General features: G+C 42.4%; 1 protein-coding gene across 1 annotated transcript in view; it reads right to left on the bottom strand.

The window, feature by feature from the left end:
* LOC117058480 (ankyrin repeat domain-containing protein 17-like) overlaps window positions 1-11700 on the bottom strand; it is a 78967-nt gene extending 67267 nt beyond the window's left edge. The window contains 1 exon segment of the mRNA XM_033169663.1: window positions 11432-11700. Within this exon segment, the coding sequence (XP_033025554.1) occupies window positions 11432-11485 (54 nt within the window). The 5' untranslated portion in view covers window positions 11486-11700.
* Between the last annotated feature and the right edge of the window lie 939 nt (window positions 11701-12639).

Raw genomic sequence — 12639 nt, 5'->3', positions numbered from 1 at the left:
CATAGAAATTTGTGCCTCAACACTCAAATTTCTGCAACTGTGAGGGGAGCAAATAAGTATTATTGGGATTGTTAACTAAAACCCATAGGCTGCTATAAAAAAGCCAGTGTGGGGTGGTTGAATGCAGCATGCAACTTACTAACCCCGTAACTCCCCCAAATCATGCTACACAAATTTCATTCTCATGACAAAATCCAAAATGACAGCTGAGAAAACAAAGAATTCTTTATATATTGTATACATAAATGTGGCTGGAATAATAGCTCACACTAACACAATAGTAAGCCCTGAACTGTATAATAGAGGGAAGTGTTTTGTCCAACCTAGATGGTACCACATTTCCTCATTAAAAGATGACAGCAGGGACTTAAGGAGGAACCCTTCTAATTAGCATGTGTCTTCCTAACTGTCCCAACTCCCTGGTAACACCTAATGCAAATTTTATAATTAAAAAGGTGTGCAGACAAATATGTTCTAATTTTGTTATCATGTACCCAGCATCCTTCTGGGGCCTAAAGGTAATTTGTTACCATATGTCTAAACCACTGGCCTTGTAAGGTGAGTCACACCAGGGCACAGTCATCAGAAAGATATGGTATATCCTAAAAGGAGAAGGAGAAGAGGAGTAAAACCCATTTCAGAAGACAGGGTTGGAGGAAGGTCCCAGCCCTAAGACAACTTTAGATGACTGGCCTAGATCACAAGGATTTCCTTACCATTGTTAATAATAATAATAACAACAACAACTTATTTGTACCCCGCCCATCTGGCTGAGCTTCCCCAGCCACTCTGGGCGGCTCCCAAACGAAATGTTAAAACAATATAGCGTTAGATATTAAAAATGTCCCTAAACAGGGCTGCCTTCAGATGTCTCTTAAAAATAGGATAGCTGCTTATTTCCTTGACATCTGATGGAAGGGTGTTCCACAGGGTGGGCGCCACTACTGAAAAGGCCCTCTGTCTGGTTGCCTGTAACCTCACCTCTCAATGAGGGAACCGCCAGAAGGCCCTTGGCGCTGGATCTCAGTGTCCGAGCTGAATGATGGGGGTGGAGACGCTCCTTCAGGTATACAGGACCGAGGCCGTTTAGGGCTTTAAAGGTCAACACCAACACTTTGAATTGTGCTCAGAAACGTACTGGGAGCCAATGTAGATCTCTCAGGACCGGTGTTACGTGGTCCCGGCGGCAACTCCCAGTCACCAGTCTAGCAACCGCATTTTGGATTAGTTGTAGTTTCTGGGTCACCTTCAAAGGTAGCCCCACGTAGAGCGCATTGCAGTAATCCAAGCGGGAGATAACCAGAGCATGCACCACTCTGGTGAGACAGTCCGCGGGCAGGTAATGAGTGAGTTACCTGCATAGACTTCCAAAATACTGTTTTATAAATGAGAGGGGGGGTGCATTATAGATGTATTGTTATAGTTAGATTAATGGTCTGATAAATGTGGTTTTTTTAAGAATAGAATTGACATGAACACAAGGCAATACCAAGTGGACCAGCCATTACGTGAGCAATACCATTTAAGCCAAAGTTACATTCCAGTAAGGATTCCACAAATGCCATGGTCGCCATCACAACAGTGACCCCACCCTTCCCCTTGCTCGTGATCCTCCCCTCTTCTCTGACTTGAGTGAAATGAGGAGATAAGGATAAGGCACAGGCAAGCTTTAAAGTTTACTGCTGATTGTGCTGATTAGCTCAAATTCACGAGGTGCATGAGAACATTTGTTCAATTATTTTATCTGTATAATCAGTTGGAAGAAACAGGTGATCCAGCTTAAAAATTAATGCTGTGGGGGGGTGGAGTAGAATTCAGTTCTCTCTTTTGGTCTGCAAATCACTAAGAAAAAACATCTTCAACTCTAATATTTCAGGTTCCTGGTATGATCTGTGAGGTACTAAATAGCAACAAATAAAAAATAAAATACAGCCTCTCTACTTCTCCCCGTACCTTGATGAGGCTCCTAGATCGGGTTTGTAATTTAAGATTTCTGAAGAAAATTCATTCAAAGTAATATAACTTATTTGCAAGATGGTTTAGCTTTCAAAGATAAATGTATAGAGTAGACTGTATTTCAGCTGGCTAAAGAAGAGATGTTGTTGACCAAATGTTCAACATATATTACAGATCCTATCCATGTTTACTCAGAAGTAAGCACTAGTGAGCTTAATAGTGCTTACTTCTGAATAAAATGTGAATTGCAGTTTTAGAATGACATGGTGAAAAGTCCAAGCTTTTACTCAGGAACAGTTGGAATTTAAAAAGTGTCCAATGAATCAGGAGACGTCTTTCCCCCATCACCTGCCACAAATCCTTTTGAACCGTTTTTAAACAGTTAAAATCCTTTCAACTCACTGCTTAAAAATAAACTTCTTTTAGGCCAGTATTATCAAACCAATAATTCATGTGAAACTTGTTCAACAGCTTACCAAATTATGGATTTTCTCAGCAGGCATTTAGAGTAAAGTGGCATCTGCTTGTGAAAGCATGACTGTACCATACATATCATGTGTCATGCAAGCTGGCAAAGGAGAAATCCAATCATGATCTATCTTCACCATTATCAGCACGCTAAATGAATAATCCCAGACGCTAAAAATAGTTTCATTATAAAATCCAGAGTACAGCTTTTCCAAACCACATGGCCAGAGAGTTTCAACAATCCATCTAGGAAAGACTGCATATGATAAATATACTCTCGTCTACGAAATCTCGTCCAACAAAAAAAGTTAAAGTCATTCAGGTATACCAGGACTCTGCACTGAGAAACTGACAGCTATGTCATTTTAGTAATAACATTTCTCGGTTAGGAAATTAAAATAAGCATCTAAATTCCAAAACCCACACATGCCCAGTTTGGATTTTGAACCTGAAAACAATTTATGTGTTTTAATATGCATGCTTATATAATATAAATACTTTATGGGGGGTGAGGGAGAAACCGCTCAAAAGCTGTGAAATGAATCAAATAATAAAAGTATATAAGCCTTTCCATGTGTTTATCACATTTATCAACTTAGATAAAGCCTGGGTTTACAAAATTCATCAGACTGAGATATCTGCAGTATGCACATTTACCTGGCAGAAAGTCCCACTCAGCAGCGTTGGACTTTACTTCTGAACAAATATGCATAAGGTTCACAGCATGCATTGCACAGCATGGATTTAGCATCACAAAAAGAGCCTAGGGCAATGCCCACTAGGGGCTCAGTGTCCAAGAATGGACCCTCAGAATAAAGTACAGTCGTTTTATTTCAAATATCATTTAGATTCACCTAGACAAAGGATAGAATAGTTTTATATTAGGCCACGCTGATTGTAACCTAGCCCAGTAGTACAAAATGTGTATACTTAATATTAGGTAAAGTAAAGGTAAAGGGGCCCCTGACCATCAGGTCCAGTCGTGTCATCTCGCTCTGTAGGCCGAGGGAGCCGGCGTTTGTCCACAGACAGCTTCCAGGTCATGTGGCCAGCATGACAAAGCTGCTTCTGGAGAACCAGAGCAGCACACGGAAACGCCGTTTACCTTCCCGCTGGAGTGGTCCCTATTTATCTACTTGCACTTTGACGTGCTTTCGAACTGCTAGGTGGGCAGGAGCTGGGACCGAGCAACGGGAGCTCACCCCGTGGCAGGGATTCAAACTGCCGACCTTCTGATCAGCAAGCCCTAGACTCTGTGGGTCCACCTGGGTCCATTAGACTGCCTCTAAAATGTTTTTCGTTTAGTACAACAAAAACTGTTTTAACTAATTTGAAGAGTGTACCTGACTTGTACAACCAACATTTAAAACATGTCTTTTTCTGCTGATGCACCCACCCAAGGAAGCCATTTTTCATAACGTATTATGGTTGTATCCAATCAGACTGAATTAATTCACTGAAATTAGTGAAACTGAGTTAGCCATGCCATCAACTGCAATGGGTCTACCCTGAGGAGGACTGGCTCTGGATACAACCCTTATCTCAAAAGCATTTCTATAATATACAAAGATGTGACAATGAACAACTGTATACTTAACATTTTAGCTCTAGAAGTGAACCCACTAAGAGCATTGTTCTCTCTAACTAACACGATGGTCTGTACATTAAGGGGAAAAAACACCAAGCTTATAATAGTCACTTATAGCAAGCAATAACTGGTTGTCTTAAAAGACATAATCAGTGTATCAAAAATAAAATAAAATTATGAGGCAAGTTGTCTAGTAAAAAAGGAGACGTAGGCCTACTAATGTTGTAAACACTTGCAAGGCTAGATTGGTGGTTTTGTCATTAGATTTGATGAGAATTCAAATACAGTCAATATGCATGAAAAATTAAGCATTCACATGCTTCTTTACTTGACTGTACTTCAGAAGCCAGCTGAAAAAATGCAAAATTCGTAAAGAATCCCTCTACCAAACTCCATATCAAAGGGGGTGCCCCCAAGAAAATAATTTTTATTAAGTGTTATTAATGCAACTTGCCTTATAGAAAGACCCTTTGTACAACCATCTGCTTTGTTTGCGTATTAGGACAAAATTCTGTGGGCATAAATAATCCCCAAATAAAATAACCAACTCCCTCATACTTCCTTCTTGCATTTCTAACATTAGGGCAGGACGGCTTGTTTTGACTACAAGGTTTAGTGTGTTCAGTTATGTGCTTCCTCTCTAGAAAGAACTTTCACATTCCAGCAAGGCAAAGCAGCAAGAAAGGTTTTGTCTTAATCAAAACAGACCCCTCAGGAGCAACATCCACTGCAAATCAAAGAGATGTAGCTAGTGGTAGAAAAATACATAAGCACTTCAACATGACAGATAGGACCAGAAGTCCATCTAGAACAGTATCCTGTTTCATATACTTTGGCCAACCACATGTCCACAAGTAGCCTCCTCCCAGTGCTGCTCTCCAGAGCAGGGGTAGGCAACCTAAGGCCCGTGGGCTGGATGCGGCCCAATCACCTTCTCAATCCGGCCCATGGACGGTCCGGGAATCAGCGTGTTTTTACATGAGTAGAATGTGTCCTTTTATTTAAAATGCATCTCTGGGTTATTTGTGGTGCATAGGAATTCGTTGATTTTTTTCCCTTCAAAATATAGTCCGGCCCACCACATCGTCTGAGGGACAGTGGACTGGCCCACGGCTGAAAAAGGTTGCTGACATACTTCTTCTGAAACTGTAGTTTGCCTACATCAGCCATAGCTACTAGCTATTGATCAACTTTACCTTACATCAATAAACCATTCCCCTTTTATAGTCATCTTATGCAGTGGCTACCATTAACTGCTTTTGGCCAACTCTGAAGTCATGGAATCTGTATCTGGTCACAGTCTTAAGATGGCAGCAGGTCTGTCTTCAACCTTAGGCACAGCACTGAGTGGATTACTCAAGTAGTAGTAGTGGTAGTAGTAGTAGTAGTAAAATTTGTACATCGCCTTTCATCCAAAGATCTCAGGGCAGCTCACCCCATAAAAATACAAAAAATAGAAACACAAAATACCTAATAAAAACAAGAACAAGAACAAACACGTAACACGCTCCCTCCTACAAACACATTTAAATGAGCATTGGATGTCAATCAATCAGCCGAAGGCCTGGTTGAGGAAAAAATCTTGAATGGCGCCTAAAAATGTAAACTGAAGACGCCAGGCGAGCCTCCCTGCGAGAGCTTTCCACAGTCGAGGAGCCATTGCAGAAAAGGCCCATTCTCGTGTTGCCACCCTCTGGACCTCTCGTGTAGGAGGCATAAGAAGGAGGACCTCAGCCAAGTTGGTTCATATGGGGAGTGGTGGTCCATGAGGTATTGCGATCCTGAGCTGTTTAAGGCTTTATAGGTCAAAACCAGCCTTTTGAATTGGGCCTGGAAACTAATTGGCAGCCAGTGCAGTTGGGCCAGGATCAATGTAATATGCTCAAACCATCTTACCTCGGTGAGCATCCTGGTTGCCGAATTCTGCACCAGCTGAAGTTTCCAAATAGTCTTCAGAGGCAACCCCAAATATAATGCATCGCAGCCATCTAACCTAGAGGTTACCAGAGCATAAGCAACAGAAGTTAGGCTACCCCTGTCCAGATAGGGGCACAGCTGGGCCATCAGCCAAAGCTGATGAAAGGCACTCCATACCACTAAGACAAAAAGCCTTCTCTGTCAACCTTCTCCACGTCATTTATAGTACCGTATATTCCGGTGTACAAGGCGACTGGGCGTATAAGACGACCCCCAACTTTTCATGTTAAAAAACAGAGCTTGGGGTATACTCACCCAACCCGGGCTCCATGGTGGCTGAGGTGGCGGCGGCATGAGCGGCGGGGAGAGCCTCCCCTCTCGCCGCACAGGAGCTCGTCGCGCTCTCCGCCCATGCCCAGCCCAGGCTCCATGGCAGCTGAGGCGGCCGCGGTGGCTGGAGCAGCAGGGAGAGCCTCCCCTCTCACAGTACAGGAGCCCGTCACGCTCCATGGCGGCTGAGGCGGCGCGCACACGCAGCCAGCAGCAGGGCAGATCCCTGCGTCGCGTCACGTTGCCGGCGTCGCCTGAAAAACTATACCCGCCGTACAAGACGACCCCCGACTTTAGAGAAGATTTTCCGGGATTAAAAAGTCGTCTTGTACGCCGGAATATACGGTAGTTGTATTACAGTGGTACCTCTGGTTATGAACTTCATTCGTTTCGGAGGTCTGTTCTTAAGCTGAAACCGTTCTTATCCTGAGGCGCGCTTTTGCTAATGGGGCCTCTGGCGAGCGATTTCCGTTCGCATCCTGGGGCAGAGTTCGCAACCAGGAGCAGCTACTTCCAGGTTAGCAGAGCTCGTAACCTAAAGCATTCGTAACCAGAAGCGTTCGCAACCAGAGGTACCACTGTATCTGATTTATTCTAAGAAATGTATAAACCCCTCAACATTAAAAAAAAATGCTGATGTACAAAAGATAACAATGGCAAATAAAATAACCTAAAATCAATATAAAATGCAGTCTTTTTCCTATATCTAAAATAGCCAGCAGGATACTTAGCCCACGTTTCTAGCATGTGCTGAGACCTCTGTGCTGCCCAACTTACCTTTTCTCCTTCTGGACTGGCTAGAGGGGTTGGGAGCTGGGGGCACTGTTATACAGTGGTTCCGCTCTTTCCTCCTGGGCCGTGTTCAGAAAGTGGTGGTGGGGGATGAGTGTTCAGACCCCTGGGCTCTCACTTGTGGGGTGCCTCAGGGTTCTGTCCTCTCCCCCATGCTTTTTAATATCTATATGAAGCCGCTGGGAGAGATCATCAGGGGGTTTGGGTTGGGTGTTCATCAATATGCAGATGACACCCAGCTCTACCTCTCTTTTAAATCAGAACCAGTGAAGGCGGTGAAGGTCCTGTGTGAGTGCCTGGAGGCTGTTGGAGGATGGATGGCGGCTAACAGATTGAGGTTGAATCCTGACAAGACAGAAGTACTGTTTTTGGGGGACAGGAGGCGGGCGGGTGTGGGGGACTCCCTGGTCCTGAATGGGGTAACTGTGCCCCTGAAGGACCAGGTGCGCAGCCTGGGAGTCATTTTGGACTCACAGCTGTCCATGGAAGCGCAGGTTAATTCTGTATCCAGGGCGGCTGTCTACCAGCTCCATCTGGTACGCAGGCTGAGACCCTACCTGCCCGCAGACTGTCTTGTCAGAGTGGTGCATGCTCTGGTTATCTCCCGCTTGGACTACTGCAATGCGCTCTACGTGGGGCTACCTTTGAAGGTGACCCGGAAACTGCAATTAATCCAGAATGCGGCAGCTAGACTGGTGACTGGGAGTGGCCGCCGGGACCACATAACACCGGTCCTGAGAGATCTGCATTGGCTCCCAGTACGTTTCCGAGCACAATTCAAAGTGTTGGTGTTGACCTTTAAAGCCCTAAACGGCCTCGGTCCTGTATACCTGAAGGAGCGTCTCCACCCCCATCATTCAGCCCGGACACTGAGATCCAGCGCCGAGGGCCTTCTGGCGGTTCCCTCACTGCGAGAAGCAAAACTACAGGGAACCAGGCAAAGGGCCTTCTCGGTAGTGGCGCCCGCCCTGTGGAACGCCCTCCCGTCAGAAGTCAAGGGAATAAACAACTACCTGACATTCAGAAAACACCTAAAGGCAGCCCTGTTTAGGGAAGTTTTTAATTTGTGACTCTGTATTGTATTTTGATATTTGTTGGAGGCCGCCCAGAGTGGCTGGGGAGACCCGGCCAGATGGGCGGGGTATAAATAATAAATTATTATTATTATTATTATTATTATTTCTCCCACTAAACTAAGTCCCAAATGCTTTAACCTTAACTCATAGTAAAGATGTTCAAACTCATTTCAGTTGTCCTTCTCAGCACATTTTCCAACTTGACAATATCTTTTTTTGTGGTGAGCAACCTAATTGTACACAGTATTCTAAGTGTGACTGCACTACAGATTTCTATAAGGGCATTACAATACAAGCAGTTTTATTTGCAACTTCTTTCACAATAATCTGTAGCATGAAATTTGCCTTTTCCCATGGCTGTCGCATGCTGGGTTAAGGTTTTCAGTAAGCTCATGACCCCAAGATGCCCTTCCTGGCTCAACGCTGCCAATTCATACCCTACCAGTGTATATGTGAAGTTTGGGATTCTTTTGCCCCAGTGTGCATTACTTCACACTTACTGACACTGATCCTCCTTTGCCAGTTTTCATCTGATTTGGGGAGATCATTTTGGAGTAAGGTTACCAGATTTTTTTCAATGGATCCAGGGAAACTTTTCAACTTCAATGGATTTTGTATGGGGACTGGTTTGTATATCCGGAGACTGTCCCCAAGAAATGGGGACGTCTGGAAACCTTATTTTGGAGCTCTCTGCAGATTGCTTGTGACATAATTTGGTGTCATCCTGGCTCACTGCTTGCCCACCATGCCAAATAATTTATAAACAAGTCAAAAGCATAGCTCCCTGCACAGATAGAAGGAGGATCCTGCTTCTTACTCCCATCTATTGTGAAAACTCACAATCTATCACTATTTTTCACCTCCTGTTACTTAACCAGTTACTAGGTTTAAAAGATGACCTGTTTCTACCTTTCAATTCAAAACTTCCAGGGAAGTTTACAATAATAATGCTTTCCACCAATTTAACCATATTCAATGTTAACCTGACCTGCAATTTCCTGGATCCTTTAAAAAAGTTGTAACGACTATTTTTAAAATTCTCTGACATGGAATCCACTTTTTGTTAGAAGCCCATTAATTTTAAACTCTAGTTCTTTCTGAACCCTCTGCTGAATGCCATCTAGTGAGCTGTTAACTTTTAATTTGTTGATAAGCCCCAAAGCTTCATCTCATCACCTCTGTTTGACTCAGTTCTTCAGCATTCCCGCCTTACGTATTCCTCGGTGAAGAGATTCACAAATAATTCATTCAACCTTTCTGCAATCACCCTATTCTCTTTTAACAGATCTTACACCTCTTTGTCTAATACTCTAACCTCCTCCCTGACTGATTTCCTGCTTGTGATGTGCACCCAAAACCAGGAAGGACCAAAATTACATTAATCTAACTTACATTAACAAAGCAACACAATTAATGGAAGTACCTCCTACTCATTACACACAATTAAACCTATGGAATGTTAAAAAAACAACCCCAAGCTTAAAAACGCAAGTGGACTATAAATATAAATATAAATATAAATATAAATATAAATATAAATCTTCATAAATGCAAGTCAAGCAACTGTTACTAAGCTAGGAGAGAACTGCAGGGGATGGATTCTTGCTGTAATTGCTCTGTCACCCATGCTTTTCCCACAAGGCATCTGACAGTCACTGATGTTTTTCACCTGTATACACTTCTCCCTCCCCATGGAGGGAGACTTCAGACTTCCTTTACTGATTATCTGGCTTTGGATTTTTCTGGTTGTTTTACTTTACTGCTTGATTCTAATTCTCGCACAGTTACTGTATTGCATTGTTGTGGTTTAAATTCCATTATCTGCTTCAAGAGTCTTGTGGAGTATTTTCATAAAATAAAAATTGTAATGCCAACCGAAGCTGTAGTGATAATCCAAGAGCAAGTAATTTGAAGAGGTCATATATTTGGTACCTAAATCTTTAAATTAATTGTAAACTGGGAAGCAGTTTCATAACATAGTTGCTTCAATCTACCACAACAGTAGATGCAAAGCTATGATGCTTACAAACTTTTTAAAAATCAACTGCTGTTTTGGAAACTGTAGACAGCATGTACAACTACAAGAGAAATGCTAGCTATGCACAGGGCATTTAATTGTAAAGGGAAAACTACATACAAAAATGCTTTCCTACTTTCATTTTCCACGATTTCATCAAGTACATGCATTGCTAAAAAGTACTCCCTAGCATGCTGAAGATGCACCTTTAGAAGTGAACTTCTAAAAAGTACTGCTTGAGTCTGAAAGGCATTCAGCCATTGGTATCTGACAACTGCGGCGTGGGGTGGACTATTTTACAGATTCAGATTCAGTAAAAAATTCAGATTAGTAAAAAACAAAAACAAAAAAACAAGCAAATTCAGTAACATAAATTACAGCATAAGCAGCTTTTCATTCACCAGATCACAGAGGCATAAAACTGCTGCTGCAGTGTCATTCCCAACCACAAAACACACACTCGCTCAATTCCCATCTCTCTCTCTCTCTCACACACACACACACAGACTCGAGAAAATGTTCATTGATCATGCAGCACTTTATAATGCGCAGTAGGCCTTCATCTCCTGCACTGCCTCTTCTCCTCCCAGCTCAGCATTATTGTAACTGAGAATTCTATTAGTCGGCATGCTATAGACATATTAAAATAAAATAAAAACCTGCCTGACCACCCGGCCAAGCTGTCATATTTAAATAATAACTTGCAAGTCTGCAGTCACTGCACAGTGCATAGACCATCACCTACTAAGTAAAGACACTGCTAAACAGCACTTCACCTTTAAAACGGCAGTCAAGATGTGGCCATGTATTTTACTTGGTAATTAATTTTCTGTTGCAGTTCTCTTAATTGAATCGATGTCAACACTAACATTAAAAACAATTCTGCTCCTCCAAACTGAAATATAAAAGCATATGTTTCCTTCCAAATAATTAAGTATGTCAGACTCAGAATCTAACATGATTATCTGCCGATTTGCAGCCCCACCTTCTAACGAGTTAATCTAAAGGTCACAAGCAGGCAGGCGTAATGTGAAATCCCAGACTCCTCTTTCTTTCTCCCTCCCTCCCCCTCTCCCTCCCTCTCCCCCCACTGCATATTCCACATCCACAATTTATAAACACTGAATGTTCCATTCTCGACTAGCTGCACTGCAAGTTAATCTTAGCACATCAGACACGTAACAAGGACTCTGTGACTTGCCTTAAAGCACAGCTTCGCCAGAAAGGGACTTTTAAAATTATCGGCTTTCAAATGCACCCTGCAATATGCAAAAAAGCAAGCCCTACCTCAAGAATGTCTTCTAAAACATACGCTTCCATTTCAGCCGCTGTCTCCACCATGTTTTATCAAACTGCCATGATTCTTACTGCACTATGATTAGATCACTGCCAGTAGGAACACTCCTCTGTGTCAGCAAGGGAACAGGAAATGGAATGTTCTATTATACCCCTCAAGCAGCTTTACTGCTGGCAAACCAGGGATCTACCAACAGAGCAGGGGTGACTCACTGGGTATCTTTTTTTAAAGACACAGCTGCTCTTTTCTGGAAGCACACAAAGCAAACACAAGTAGATTTATCTTATTTTGCAATATCCTTTTCTGGACGTGCATTTGAATTGGAAATATAAAGCCAACTCTTCTTCTTCTTCTTTTTTAAAAAAAAATCAAACCATCCTGTATTACCATTTTTAAAACTTAATTTCAATTCACCTGCACCCAAGAACCCTGCATGCTGTTCTGCTTAGCTCCGTCAGATATACCACAGAATACCGGACACTGAATGAATCTGTGCTTAATAAGTATCTGTGACAAATTTCCAATACTCCGCTCATCCATTACAGCAAATGATAGAACTGCCTGAGTCTTCTAAAACATGAACATTCATGTGTTTACATGGGATAGCTCCCTTCCTAGGATTATTTCATACCTAACACAAGCTGACCTAAAGAACAACACAAACACCGCCTCTCTGCAACAAACCTAACTAATCTCAGAGCTGTATGTACTCTGCAGTGGAAAAGTTTAAAATTCTGTGCCCAGGCAATGCATTATTCTACAGTGTGAAAAAGCAAGACCCAGTTGCATCATCTAGTAATAAGGGCTTATGAAGACAAAGTATATGCACTTCGCTAAGGGGCTAAAAAACAAATATATTTCCTGAGAGATCTATTTAAGAGGAATCTGGTCAATCTACTGCCATTCCAGAATGCACATGAAATATCAGTACAGTACCACAGGTATCTATATTTGGAATACAGGTGAAAACTATCTTCTTCTTTTCCTTACAAGTGTTATATTTCACTATTGTTTTATTAGGAAAGTTTGTACAGTATTGAGGTATTTCAGATTGATGCCATAAAGTACGACATAATTTCTGAATTAGGAAAAATCCATTTTTAGAAGTCCTGAAAAGAGGGGGAAAGACGCAAGATAAGAGAGATTATTTATACAACGTCAGTCCCGGTGGTGTTGAAGGAACCCTAGATTTCCAACT

This window comes from Lacerta agilis, chromosome 14 (genome assembly GCF_009819535.1).
Source record: "Lacerta agilis isolate rLacAgi1 chromosome 14, rLacAgi1.pri, whole genome shotgun sequence".
Classification (NCBI taxonomy): domain Eukaryota; kingdom Metazoa; phylum Chordata; class Lepidosauria; order Squamata; family Lacertidae; genus Lacerta; species Lacerta agilis.
The sequence above is the reverse complement of the archived record's forward strand: the minus strand, read 5'-3'. Positions and strand labels throughout refer to the sequence as shown.